Here is a 14,712-nt window from a genome sequence, read left to right on the forward strand (position 1 = left end):
ATATAGCAACCGGGTAACTAATACAGAAGTGAAGCTTTCTATGAAGAAAAAACATGGAGGGAGCAATCCTATGTCCTCTAGACTGTGTCTGAGGGACATAAGTTTTTTTGGTTTCTGGGCTCCAGTCTGGGAGCTGAGAAACTGCACTCCCCACCCCCTACCCTGCCCCTCAAAGCTGGTGCCTTTCTCTCTGTGCTGGCTAGATCTCTGCATTCGTAAATGGAGTGCAAAGACGGAAAAGGGGGCAGTCCAAGGGAGGGGAGGAGACTGGAGAAGCTGCACTATGCAGCTTCCTGTGTGCGCTCCAGCCTCCTTCCCTCCCCATCCCTGAAGCCTCCACTAGATGGCCGAAATTGCCCATCTAGCAAAAATGTAGGGTGGCCAGACTTCAGGGGCTGCTGACTATCTCTAGGATTCCACACTTAGAATTTGATTTAGTAATATTCAGGAGTAGGTCTTTAAGATATGGCCTAATTAAATAATGTATGTGAGACAAATCTATCAGATTTAAATTTAAACATGGCCATAGGGACTAAAGATGATTATAGGGGTGGGACTAAATTTAACCTCAGTCCAAATCTAGTTTCACCCTGCTAGTTGTATATGATTTCTAATGCCATCAGTGGAGATCCATATCAAAATCCCATATCCAGCCAATTCCGAGGGTCTAGAGGAACATCATAATGAGGATCCACATTGGTTGCATGCACAGAAACCTTCTTATGGAGGGAGATGTCTGCTGCTGGATCAGGACATGAATATATACAGAGAGGGCAATATTGTAGCAGTTCTAATAAAATATTATTGGAAGTGACATTTCAGTGCATAAACCATATGTCTTCTTTTTTAGAAACCTCACAAACAGTCTGCAAATACCCATCCCTCACATCTTCGATCCAAGCTAGAGAAAGACAGTAGTGTGGATACAGGCTATTCTCCATCAGCTGGGACTCCAGTTGGTACGCAAGATGGACATGCCTATGGTGAACCTTGTGAAAGTGCTCCAAGGTAATAATTCAGTATTCAATTTGGTATAAGAGCGTACAGTGCCATGACGCTGGGGATGATGTCAAGAAATGTGGACTACAAGCTTCTCTTTTGGTAATCTTTCCTAAAATACAGAACCTTCGATGAAAAGCAGTCTGAGAAGAAATTAATTAATTTCAAGGGGCATTCTGTAACACATGGCACAGAGATTGGAGGAACATGTTTTGATGAAGGTTTGACAGAAGAAATGGGAGGATTCATACCAAATGAAGTAGATGGGGCATCTGAAAATGAAGGTTAGTTAAATTTAAAGTATTTAAAATAATGCATTTAAAATGTATAATGCATTTAAAATGTATAACTATGGCTTTCTATAACTAGGATTTATTAATTTATTTAAAGTGGTACTGCTACAGGATTAATACAAAATCTGGCATTTTCTCCAAAATTCGTATTCTGATATTTAGCTTCTCATTTATTTTTATCCTTAGTTAAAGCCAGGCAGAGCAGTCTTAACCCCCAGAGCCTCCAGCTGGGGCGGAGGCATCCTCCCACCAGCATGCAGGAGCTCTGCTGTCAGGGAGACTCTGTCCACCCTGGCAGATCACATCTGCCTGCAGAGAACTCAGAGGATGGAAAGTGTTATTGGCAGTCATTGCAAGCATAAGGCCCTGCCAGCATAAGCATATGGGGTGGGTGGAGCCATTCTCCCAACAGGAGCCCTGGATTGAGCCCTTCAGCTATTCCAGCTTGAAGCTTCCACTACATGGGGGTGGAGGTGGGGGTAGGATTTAAAATAAATAGCCTGGCAAAACTGCCCCTCACTAACACACCTTCTGACACAGCTGGTGTGAGCCAGCAAGGCTTGGGATGTGGTGTTAGATCCACTGCTTCGCTCCTTCCTGATTCTGCCTGGGATTGTACCCTAAAACAGCTGCTCTTAGTGCATCTTCAGGTTCTTCCTGTGACTGTGATGAAAATAGAGAAAATCACTAAAATGCTGAAGGTTTCTTTGATGTTTCCTCCATATGGTGTGTTCAGGGGAATCGGGAACCCCCTTGTTATCTTAGATCACAGATTGGAGATATCAAGGGGATTTCCCTGGGGGAGTAGCAGCAGTGCACTTGGATGGTGCTTGCAGAAGCTCCTGCAAGCACCAGCCATGTGCACTTTGTGGGTCTTTGCAGGGAAGACAAAGGACAAGCGAAGCCATGCTGAGCACTTGGATGGGACTTGCAGGAGCCCTTGCAAGCACCAGCTGAGACCCTGCCATTTGTGTGCCTCTGGCAGTTTTCTTTGCCTGCCCCACGTCTTCTCCCCAATGGGAGAAGGCGACAGGCAGACAAAACCACCTAACCAATGCATCGGGTATATCATCCACCTGGTGTGTCGGGGCGGATTTGCCTGCCCTGTGCCTTCTCCCATTTGAGGGAGGATGCAGGACAGGAAAAGACGAGTCCTGGCTGACGCACTGGGTGTGTCAGTTCGGATTCTGAAAAACCTTGAACTTCTTAGCGATTTTCTCTTATTTTCATTCACCCAGCGCATCTGCCAAGGACCAAATGGCATCAAGGGATATGGCCCCTCCCTGTGACATCATTCCACCCATGGAGAGCTAGATGTGTGATCATCTGACCTCCATCCATTTTCACTTCCCCATCCCTGTTCTAAAGTGTACAGGTTTGAGGCTGGTTGCCCTTTAGTGTGGTCTAACACAGCAGGAAAGGGTCTTGAGTGTCAGCGTTTGCCAGCTAAGAGCGGAGATTTAGGACTGAGCCAGAAAAAATGCAGCTGGGATTTCTCATTTACTTGGGGTGGCCACAGAGTTGAATGACGCAGTCACAGAGTAGGGCTTGGACGCAGGCAGAGTTGGGGTCACAGTTCAAGGGGTCAAGATTCACCAGAGAGTCTAAACGCATGGATAGCTGGATGGGCCAAACACTGGGGTTAGTATGTAGTTTCCAGCATCTTTCCTGGGCTGTTCTGAACCTCTAAACAACTGACACCAAGTGCTGGCAATTAGCCCAGTAACTTCCGAGCTCTGGCCTGCTGACTCAGATCCCTGCCTCTCATTGGCCTGCGCTTAGCTGGGGTTGGAGGAGCCTCGCGATCCCCTCATCATTCATTGTCTGCCTCTGTTAAAGGGGCTTCAGTCTTGCCTGCCCCCTGAAAGTAAGGGGTCTTGTCCTACATTGCTGCTAGTCCCTTCCCCAGGATCACCTGGAGCTTGCCCTTCCCCTTCGTCCTCTGATGATGAAGACTCTTGGGGAGGCACGACATTGAGTGGGGGAGATGGAAGAAAAAAGGCTTAAGAGGTCTGAACTTCACTGCAACATTCATGTTCCATCTTGTGTGGAGCTATGAATACGAGTGGTCCTCTTAGGGTATGAATAATACACTGCAACATTTTCTCGTAGATCCCACTTGTCAGAGTTTAAGAGCTGCTGGCCTCAGAGTATGTCAGACTGTAATCTGCATGTGGCGAGTGCATTAACAAGAGAAGGGTGGGTCAGTGGTGGGGAGGGGAAGGATGTGGCAAGGGACTGGATTGTCCCCTTAGTAATTTATTTTTTTATTACTAATTATGTTAATTTTATTTTAAAGATTACTGTGATGATCCATTTGTAGTTTCAAGGAGTCCTACCATTTCTGTCAGCATTAAATCGGTACAACAGAAAAAAGAGGTAAATTGCCACAAGGATGAGTAAATTCTCTTCACTTCAATATTTGTAAAACCTGTATTTATACGTGCACATTGACTGAGTTCACTCATAACACTAAACAACGATATAGCTAGAATGAGCCCAAGCAAGACTTGGGCTCACACCCTCCCTTCTTCAGCAGTGTTTAGTTTTATCATTAATTTCCAAGAAACAGGTAGATAATTTAAAAGAGCATGTACATCAGTGAATATTAAAGATTGTTCCAGTACAAAATTTATCCATATAATAACCTACTTCCAGAAAGAAGCAACTACCAGACATTGCCAAAACATACGTGTAAAAGACGCATTAGCTGCATTACACTGCCAGCAATTTGCTGAATTATACAAACCTTTATTAAAGAGACATTGCAGCATCCAGGAGACGCAAAACAAATGTTTTTGCTAAGTAAGATGCAACCTAAGATCCATAGTTATGACAGGTATAGATGCCAAAGAGGCAATCCATTAATCATGCAAAATGGGACAATCTAGTTCCCTATTCCATATCTGCTTAGAACCCTGTATTTCATATTTATTCACCAATATCAAATATTTATAGACATGGATTGTTGATCGCTTTCCTTGACCAGCCTAAACAAGTACTTTCAATAATGACAGAGACTCTGATGTTATAAAAGCGGCAGGGCCAAACATAGATACTAACAAACACTGTAATTGCAAGTATTGCATTCAGCCATAGCTGAATGAGATAGTAGTTTGAGAGAGAGAGAGAAGCAACCTCTGGTTAGTTGAACAATCCAGCTTCATAACCCATGGTTTGAAGCTGGCTTGTCTTGAAACCAACCAGAATTTGTTCTTCTTCGTGGTCATTCCCATGTACATAGATGGTGCTATATAAATAAATAATAATAATAATAATAATGTGGGAATAGGGGATGGAAGGGTGGGAGTGTGTACACATAACATTAAACAGGGGGTCAGTATTGCATGCTAACTGGACCGTTGTGTATGTGTGTGGGATGTCCCATTGGGAATTTTGAGAGAGTACTAAATAAAAAAATCTTGCAATAATTTTTCAACAGTTTTAAATCTCTATTTGGGTTTTGATGAAAATTAGTTTAAAACAGTGTTCAGTAACTTTAAAGTATTAAAGATTGGAAGCTTTTCCCCATTGCTACCTCTAGATAAACCATAGATATATCAGCTTGGCCTTACAGCTTGTCCAGTTATAAGGCTCTGCAAACAGGACAAAGACAATGTTACAAGTCTGACACTGGCCCAGCATAACACAGCCTGCCAAGCAAGTATAGGCAATAGGGCAGCCCAGACATTTGCCTCCTGGAAAGTGAGCTCTCTTACCATCCAGCATGTCCTCTTGAGCAAGTTAGGGAAATTGTGGCAATAACCATTCAGGCTGAGGAGGATGAGGAAGGAGAATTACATAGCATCATAGGGTCAGATTTCTACCCTCAGATCAGAAGAAAGGAGAAACCAATCCCACTTTTTCCAAGACTTTTAAAAGGCCAGCTAGAAAGCTTTTCTCCTTTCAATGCCAATTGTGAATGATCCCTCGGAAGCTTTGACTTAAGTGTAGTAGTTCCTATGAATTCAAATGAGCCCCGAACGGAAAAAGTGTCGGGAAAAATAGTTGGATCTCAGAGAGATGGCATCCACCCTTGCCATCAGGACTGGGCAGCTCCCTCAAGTATCAGTACTTTGGACCAAGAACCTGTCAGCAGATGAAGAAGAGCTGAACTTGCTGGTTTGGGAGACAACCGTCATGGCAGATGTGTCTTTTTTTCATACCGTTCTTCAACCATGACATATGGCTGAGACACTGGAATGTAGACTCACCCTTTATCTCACCCTGATAAGGAAAATAGTCAAATTAGTACATAGGTGCAAATTTTTAAATTTCTCAAAGGCCGGTGGAAAATGGGCATACTTCTGATTACAATAAAGAGGTAGGAGCCACAGAACATTGCTTGATGTGCTCAAGTCCATCCTGCTGTCTATAGGGAGACTTGCTGGGCTCTCACCTATTTTGCGCCCATTACATGTTGTATCTGCAGAATGAGAGCTGAAAGTGATTCATTTATTTATTTTTATAGAAAGACGAGAGTCTTGTGGTAATGAGCACAGGATGCCATAGCTGTGGCTACAGAGCAGTACATGTCTCTGGCCCTTTCTACACCTAAGGATTATCCCAGGAAAATGGAGGGATCGTCCCTGCTTGCTTGCGGGATCCCCTGTGTGTCATTTGCATGCACAGGGCTGATCCCGGGACGATGCCTGGAAAAAAGGCAGGTGTAGAAACGGCCTCTGTGATCACCAGAATACTGACTATTTACTTATGAAGGTTCAGCAACTGGCTGAAAACCAGGGTATGAATGGAGGAATTAATGGTAGACTTCATAGGTTTAAAGAAGAGATTGCTATAAAGCAGGTGTGTGATATTTTCATATGCCCTTAAATACTAATTTTTAATTGCAGCTGTCTGTATCAGATGTTGAATGCCCACAGGAAGAACCATTGAGGGAAACATTGGAGGAAGAATTTATGAAGCTGGATGGGTGAGAAATTTTCTCTCTCAGTTCTTCTCTCTCACACACAAATACAGTGTGAGTGTATGTGTGCGTGTGTATGTGTGTGTGAGAATGATGCCGTATTTGCTAAGTTTCCCTTGCTTGGCTTCGTCCATTCTCTTCTGCTGCCCCTTACGCCTGGAACGCTCTTCCAGAACATTTGAGAACTGCAAGTTCAACCGCACCTCTTAAAGTTCAACTAAAAACTTTTCTTTTTCCCAAAGCTTTTAAAACTTGATGTTGTGCAGACTTCTACTGTTACTTTCTACTGTTAGTTTTACCCTACCCTGTGCCTGCTTACCCTACCCTGTACCTGTTTGCATTCTCTTCCCCTCCTTATTGTTTTACTATGATTTTATTAGATTGTAAGCCTATGCGGCAGGGTCTTGCTATTTACTGTTTTACTCTGTACAGCACCATGTACACTGATGGTGCTATATAAATAATAATAATAATAATAATAATAATAATAATAATAATAATAATAATAAGTTATTAATGGTTTTATTGTATGAATGTGTGCCAGAATTTGATAGGTATGTTCTTATGGAATTAATAAAACTGGACATCTACTGAAATGAAAATCCATAGCACAATTGCACTTTTTAAACGTCACCTCTTTAATATTTAAATAATTGTAAAAAAGTTTTTGCTAATGTCTTTAACTATTCTCTTTTCCTTTGGAAAATAGTATATTATTTTCTCTTTAGAAAGGCCTTTTTTTAATATCTTGATTTCTTCGTATTTTTCTTGCTTTTCTTAAATTAAACAGCATCATTTCCGGTATCTTACGTGTGCTTAACACTGCACCCTAGCATTTATGTGTGTAAACTAGACACTTCTGTTTGAGTTGGTTGCTAATGGCTATGGAGGCTAGATATATAAACAATCAAGCGTTGTGGACAAGGTAACAGTGTTTGTTTACAATTAGAAAAAAATATCATGGCTTGACAGACAATGAATTCATTTGCATTGTAAGTAATATGTCTTGAAATTTTACATTAAGATGCTTTTAAAATAATTTGACATGCTTTAAAATTGAGATAATGTGATGAAAAAAATCTGACATATCATTCTTTCTGCATTTACAGAACTACATGTGAGACAATTCCCAGCAACATTCTTCCTTCATTCTTTCCTGAAGTGAAGGCAAAATCTACTAGGTAAAAGAGACTAAGTTGTTCTTCTTAATATCATGATTGTATGATACTTCTTAGTATCATGATTGTACAGTAATTTGTCACCTTAATGTATAGTGCTTGTGGCCATTTATATTTATAATTTACAAATTTGGCCCCTTCATAAACTTGCATCACATTGTCTGGCACTGCATACACCTGATGGCTGAACTCCTGGGTTTAATTTTGAACTTCAGTTCATCAAGGTTTAGCCTAAAAACCTGCTTTTCAGTGTCAATGGCTTTTAAGACTGGTAGCTTTCATTCCTTCTTAAACTTAAGTGTTGTTGATATGTGGTAAGCATTCCATATAGCCAAACATTAATGTGAATCAGCCTGAGTGGTTCCACCAGGTCACACGTTCTAGTAGACAGTTTAAGGAGCTGTTAAGTGAGGAAGTACTACTATTACCAAGCTCCACATTGAACTCACTTCCTTGAGTCAGTTCCCAGTTAAAATTATCTCTTGTATTTTCAGTATTAAGGAACATGTATCTTATATCCAGCCTACTTTTCTGTCTTTCACAGTGGCTGATAAAAATAAGTCTTGCCATTCCTGCAAATAATTTGGCGTTGTCCAGAAAGTTAGTATCTCTTGCAGAACGTTCTCCAGCTTAGTACCATTCAGATATTTTGGACTACAACTCCAGCGTTCCTGACCATTGTCCATGCTGGTTGCGACTGATGGGAGTTGAAATCCAAAACATCTGGAGGACACTGGGCTGGAGAATGCTGCTGCAGTAGAAAGAGAGCAGTAGAAATATTGAAGACGGGCTCTGTTGCCCTGTTTGCACATAACAGCCATCCATTGGTTTAAAAACCAATGGGTTGTTTGTTCATGAGCAGGAGAAAGTGGGACTGCCTTCTTCACTTTTACTCTACAACCTAGAATTGGCTCTTTTGTAGATTTATTTATTTATTGCATTTCTATACCGCCCAATAGCCGAAGCTCTCTGGGCGGTTTACAAAATTAAAACAATTCAAAACAAAACAGTATAAAACCATAATATAAAATACAATATAAAAGCACAACCAAGATAAAAACAGCAGCAATACAAAAATACAAATTTAAAATACAAATTTAAAACAGCAAAGTTAAAATTAATTTATAGACTGTTAAAATACTGAGAGAATAAAAAGGTCTTCACCTGGCGTCTAAAAGAATATAATGTAGGTGCCAAGCGAACCTCCTTAGGGAGCTCATTCCACAGCCGGGGTGCCACAGCAGAGAAGGCCCTCCTCCTGGTAGCCACCTGCCTCACTTGCTTTGTGACATCCAAACCATGGGTTAATCGCTGAGTTGTTTAGCGGTCTGTATTTGGATGTAATGCATGGTGCAGGCAGTCGTATTTTCTTGAACACTTAACAGCTCCTTAAACTGTGTACCAACCATGAAATCAAGTGGGTAGTTATTATGTCTGAACCAGCTTTATATCACATTACATGTATTTAGCAAAAGGATCAGAATCTAGGTATTTTGTAAGTTTCTCAGTTTATAACAGGAATATTTCCCCCTCTGTCTCTACAGCATAGAGATCTCTGCCTCAGATGATCAGCCTTCTTTCACCGTTGTGTCAAGTGCTGTTTCAAATGATACCATTGGTCCAAAGAAAGAAGAAACTGATGCAAGAAATCTGACAGCACCATCATTGAACACTTCAGAGGCTGTCAGGCAAATGCTCCAAGATGAAATGTTTAAACTGGTTCAGGTGAAAATATCTCATTATTCAAAATACGGATATAAGTACAAGGGCTACAGATTGTGCTAGAATAGTTCCGTAGAATTTGTAGAACTCCTAGGAATACCTGAACCATCTGTAGTAGAAATATTGTGCTGGGTTGTTTGTGTATTATTTGTTCGTTCACTACACTTAAATCATGCTGTCCTTCAGAGTGGCTTACCATATTGATTTTTGTGTGTGTTCTGCCTGGGTTTCAAGTGATTTTAAATGTATTCACTTCACTCTCTATTTTTAAAGATTATTTCCCCCTGTTTCTTAATAGTGCTGCATATTTCTAAGAGAGCAATCCTTTGGTCCCTGGGTCGCTCTCCCAGGGACCATAGGATTGCTCAGAAAAAACCCTTCTGAGCTGGCAACAGTGCTGTGATCTGGGAAGGGGGAGTTGGTGATCCGACCCCACCTGTTCACAGCTGACATGGAAAGAAACGCACTGACTGCTCTCTGGAGGTCAGAAAAGGAGGAGGAAAAGAAAAGACTGTGTTCTGGTGGGAGGGGAGGGGAGGGGAGGGGAGGAGATGAGAGAGGCCAAGATGCAAAATAGCCTGAGCCTCCTCCAACCTCCTTCTCTCCCCCTCCAAAGCGCCCCTTGCTAGACACAGGCCAAAAAGGCCGTCTAGTGAAGCTCGCCAAAGACGGAGGGCAGGGAGGGGAAGATGAACTCCGCTGCTCCTCCCCCTCTGCCAGCAGGCAAAGGAATCTTAGAAGCCTCTTGAGTTCAGAGATTTCTGAGCAGCGAGGGCACAGTTGAAAGGGTTGCACTCTGAAACCTTGTAAGCTGCCACGGTGATGAAAAAATGTGTTATAAATAAATAACTGTGGTTCGCAGGCAAGCTTACAGGGCAGACACAGAAGGGGTATATATCTAATGCATGGAGAGGGAAGCAGGATTATGCTAGTTGGCTTTGCCTCAACCCTGAGCTCCATGTGTTCAGCATGAATACTGCACAATCGGGGTTTCTGTTTGCGGGGGGAGTCTATATGCACACAGTTGTACACACATAGACACTCTTTTCCAATACTCCACTGCAGGGGTGGGTAACACACAGGCCACCTGCAGCCCCTGTTAACCCCCTAAATGGGGGGGCTGGATTTTCCCCTGAAGAAAATGGGGTTTGTATGGAGCACCCAAAGGGTCAAAAATAGGTTGCTTCCAAATTAAATTTGACTATTTTTGTGTTTTGCAGCTGCTACAGAATGCCTGAAGGGGGAAAATTTAGCTTGAAAACAAGCTGATTTTGACCCTTTGGGCACTCTGTAGCCAATTTGGGTGCTATTTATGAACATTTTCGTTTCTGGGCTCCACTCAGTGGCAAAAAAGATTTCTGGATCTCCAGCAGTTGCCCGCCCCTACTCTAATGAATGCCCGGAGGTCAGAGGCATGGTTGGGAGCCACACCCACTCAGCCTTGGGGTCACAGTTCCACCTACCCTTCCACTTATTAGGTAGATACATGTGTGTAGGGAGCTTCTGAATAGTGAAGTGGTGCCATGTTCTTCCAGATGATCCTATGAGTGAGAAAATGTACTGTAGTAAATTAATCATTTGAACATACTCTTATATCAGTAAAAATTCTGCATATGTAATAACTGTTCTTACAATACTTATACAGGCCAAAACTATCCTATTAGATTGGTAATATTAAATTTAAGGATACCCAGCAGAATGGTTGGTATTATTCAGCTACCGATTTCACTAAGCTGAGATAACTTTGTGCCACTTGAAGAATGAGTAGATTAGAATAATAAAAGTACAACCAGAGAAACAGGAAAGGATTCCTGTTGTTATCAGTTTCAATAGGATCATTGTGCTACTATAAATAATTTGCAGATGGATTTCAGCCAAGACACATTTTAGCAAATCTTAATTTCTCTTCTAGCTGCAGCAAATCAACTTTATGAGCCTCATGCAAGTAGTAGGATCATCCTTCGCCAACCTGCCAAATACATCACAGTCAATGCAGCAGTCTCAGCCCTTTCAGCTGGGAAGAAGCCAGGCTTCAAACGGTGGAGAGGCCAGTGTAGATAGGTCTCTCCCTAAACATCAATCAGATGTCTTTCCAAAAACACAGATGCCAACTCTAGAAAACAGTTGGAATGTTAGTAAGAAAAACACCAGTCCTCAGGGAAAGAACAGCTTATTTGAACAAAGCCATAATGGAAATATTCCAGTAAGTAGAGATTTGCATTTTTAGAATAAAAAGTTATCGTTCATGCAGTGCCTTCAGTATTTTTTGTCTAATGTATTAAGGCAGTGTTTCTAAATATTATATATAACAAATTTTACAGTGTAACTTTCTTTTTCTCATTTAGAATTCTCCACACATCAACAATTCTCCAGGCTTACCAGAGAGTCAGTCCAGTGGAACAGGGCTGATTCCACCATTTCAAAGCTTGCTTCATGAAATTACAGCCAGGCCACTACCTCTATTGTCTGCTTCTCTACATGCTGAGAAGAAGCCTAAGCTTATTCCACTGGCAAAATCCTTAAATAATGCAGATGGGCTTCCTTTGCTTAAACTTAAGCCAAGCTATCAGTTCCAGCCGCTCAATATCTGCCCAATAATGCCCCCTAAACCTTTAATTGGACCATTCCCACAACGAAGAGAAGCCTGGGGTCCACCTCCTCCTACAGTAAAGAATCCTCAGAGTTTACAGATACCGTGGCACAAAAATGGGGAAACAGTGCACCTAACTCTGAACAACTATGACCATAAAGTTATAAGGCAAGCACAAGAGCAGATGAACCATTGGGGAGAAACTATAGATAAGGGGGCTTCTAAACATCTTTATCTGGATGAATGTGAAAAAAAGGGAAATACGGCATCTTTGCGGCACCTTCATGCTCATCTAAGGGAAGAGAAACCACTGGTTGACCATGAAATTCCCTTGCATGAAACTTACAGACCTTTTGCTGACATTCCCCTGCTGTATCTGCAGCCCCGCTCACAACCCAAGCAACCTTCAGCTTTAATACCTGATAAACTTACGGGAAAGGAGACAGGTTCCAGAGACTCCTTTTGGCAGACAGGATTACCATTGCTTTATGCTACTTTACCCCCACTCACCAAGGTAATGGATTTTATAAATGTCCGTAATATTGTGAATAAAAACCATTTAAAATGTATACATGGGATTTAAGTGTGCATTTATAAATATGACTCCTTGCTGTGCTTGATTCTCCACCAAATACTGTGTCCTGTGTCCAATTACGTTAATAGAATTTGAATGTCTATGACTAGTGTCAGAGTATGACTTTTTCTGCTTATCCCAGTCACCATTGGAAGGGAGACATTCTTAACATAACTATCACATTCTCTTTGCTTCCCTGAACAGTTTCAAGCACCAAAACTCATACCACTTCAAAATCTCATTGCATTTGAGCAAAGCCGCCAAGTTGCCCAAGCCTCACATATTGGGCATCAAGACCATCAGTTATTAAAAGCTAACGTTAAACCATGTGAAGCAAGACAAGACAGGAATAGTAAAAAAAGGTAAGATCAAAAGTACTGCTATATCTTGGTTTGGTTATACCTACCAAAAATCTGAACTTAATAATGTCTCCACTGCCCAGGAAAGGCAGGGATCACATGACAAACATCTTTGTCTAGTACCAGTGATCCAGGCTTCTTCCTCAAGTTCATCCCTGCCTTTTGCCCAAGACAGAGCTGTTTCTCCCATAACTATTTTGTGAACCACCCAGAGAGCTTCGACTATTGGGCAGTAAAGAAATGCAATAAACAAATAACTATCTCCAGTCCTGTTTACTAGCCCTTTCACAAGCTCCTTCTCTTCTTGGATCCCTGAGTCATGTATCTTTGGCAGATACTGCTTCTTTCTACCTTCTCTGCTGGGTCCTTAATTATCTTCTACCTCAAAAGAGGAGGATCACCAAATTAGACAATCTTTGTTATGTGATCCCTGCCTTTCCTGGGTGATGGAGAGACTTGACCCATTATTGGATGTCTATGTCACACTAAACTGGAAAGAATGTTCATAGTTAGCAACCAATGTTACAATATAACATTGTACATCTTTAGTGTAAAAGAGCCAATGTCTATAACTGCCTTCTCGAATGCCCTCCAAAACATTTGGGGGCCTTTCTTTTGAACACCTTTAAAAGCCTTCATATTGAACACCTTGAAAGGCCCCCAAAACATTTGTTCTAGTCTTGGGTATAGGAGCAGCCTCCTCACTCTCATATTGTCAAATACTGTCTTGTCTGCCTGCCCCCTAAATATCATGTTACATGCCTGGCATCAAAATCTGGTACCCTTGGGCAGATGCCAAGGCCGCAGCAGAGCCCACTGGCCTGCCATGGTCCCCTGCAGAAGAGGGTTGGTTTGGGAAGCCGCCATTTTAAATTTCCCACAATACCCTGAAACAATGTTAGGTGCCCCGAGGCACTGTAGATTTAAAACAGCAGTTTCCCAACTGCCTTTTGTTTTTTCCAAGTGAGCTTGTTGTCAGGGAAGCACACTGATATAGGAGATGGCTTACTTTGTTGAGAACCCTCTCAACTTTGGAACTGGCCCCGGCCTGTTAGAATGATGGCCATTTGCTGCCAGCCTTTTAACAAGAGAGATACTGTTTTAATCAGGATGTAATTCAAATGTTAATGTGATGATAGGCAGAAGAGACGTATTGAGAAACAGATCAAGGAGGAGGAAGAAAGGAAGAAACCAACTGTGAATTTTCAAGGAGATGATTCTGTTGCTTTCGCTGATATTGTAGAGCAAGCTAAGGTACAGTGATATGGGAATGCTCATTCATAGTCATCTAGATGGTTATATCAATTGTTATGATTCACTTCAGAAATTGTAAACAGCTGGACCACTATTCTCTCACACTTACCTTCCCCCCCCTCTCTCTATATATAGTTTAGACATTTATCTTTTCTAGTATAATTAGTTATTCCTTTAGCTTCAGGATAGTATAGTGATAGTTCCCTCTTTAGCTTCTCTGCTTATTTTATGAACTGTTTTCTCACAGACAAAATGTCAGTGTATTTCCTACATCAAGAAGAAGGCTGCTTTCACAGCTCAACTGATCTATTGAACTGAACTCTCTAGAGGGATATGGTGGGGAAAGGCAATGGAAAGCATAAGGACAGACCAGTTCAGCCAACACATGCTACACTGCGCCAGAACAATTCTGAATTTATGAAAGAAGTAATCTGCTAACATATATACCGTATTTCTTCGATTGTAAGACACCATCTATTGTAAGACGCACACAAATTTCAGTACCACCAACAGAAAAAAAAAACCTAACACACACCCGCAACACACACCCCATTTTTAGAGATGTTTATATGGGAAAAAAGTGCATCTTAGAATCGAAGAAATAGGGTAAAATCTTGTTCAGAATACAGCAGATCTTCCAAACTGGGTGGACTAATCAGAACATAATACATTCGATCTCCCTGCCCCAATCTCCCTAGGTAGTATTTTGAAATTATGGTGTGATTCACAGAAAGAAATTAATTTAATAATATGATTTATAAGCATGTTGTGGAAGACTCTAAACCGGGTACTATACATTATTTAAAAGATGTGGCA

General features: G+C 41.6%; 1 protein-coding gene across 1 annotated transcript in view; it reads left to right on the top strand.

The window, feature by feature from the left end:
* The window catches only part of CPLANE1 (ciliogenesis and planar polarity effector complex subunit 1), an 80,506-nt gene that overhangs the window by 40,477 nt on the left and 25,317 nt on the right, over positions 1-14,712 (top strand). Inside the window, exons 27-36 of the mRNA XM_063128142.1 lie at positions 851-1,008; positions 1,123-1,283; positions 3,592-3,671; positions 6,146-6,225; positions 7,329-7,400; positions 8,942-9,122; positions 11,032-11,322; positions 11,465-12,223; positions 12,488-12,645; positions 13,782-13,896. Coding sequence (XP_062984212.1) covers positions 851-1,008; positions 1,123-1,283; positions 3,592-3,671; positions 6,146-6,225; positions 7,329-7,400; positions 8,942-9,122; positions 11,032-11,322; positions 11,465-12,223; positions 12,488-12,645; positions 13,782-13,896 — 2,055 coding nt within the window. The remainder of the gene's footprint in view (positions 1-850; positions 1,009-1,122; positions 1,284-3,591; positions 3,672-6,145; positions 6,226-7,328; positions 7,401-8,941; positions 9,123-11,031; positions 11,323-11,464; positions 12,224-12,487; positions 12,646-13,781; positions 13,897-14,712) is intronic.

The sequence above is a fragment of the Elgaria multicarinata genome, chromosome 6, assembly GCF_023053635.1.
Source record: "Elgaria multicarinata webbii isolate HBS135686 ecotype San Diego chromosome 6, rElgMul1.1.pri, whole genome shotgun sequence".
NCBI classification, from domain to species: Eukaryota; Metazoa; Chordata; class Lepidosauria; order Squamata; family Anguidae; genus Elgaria; species Elgaria multicarinata.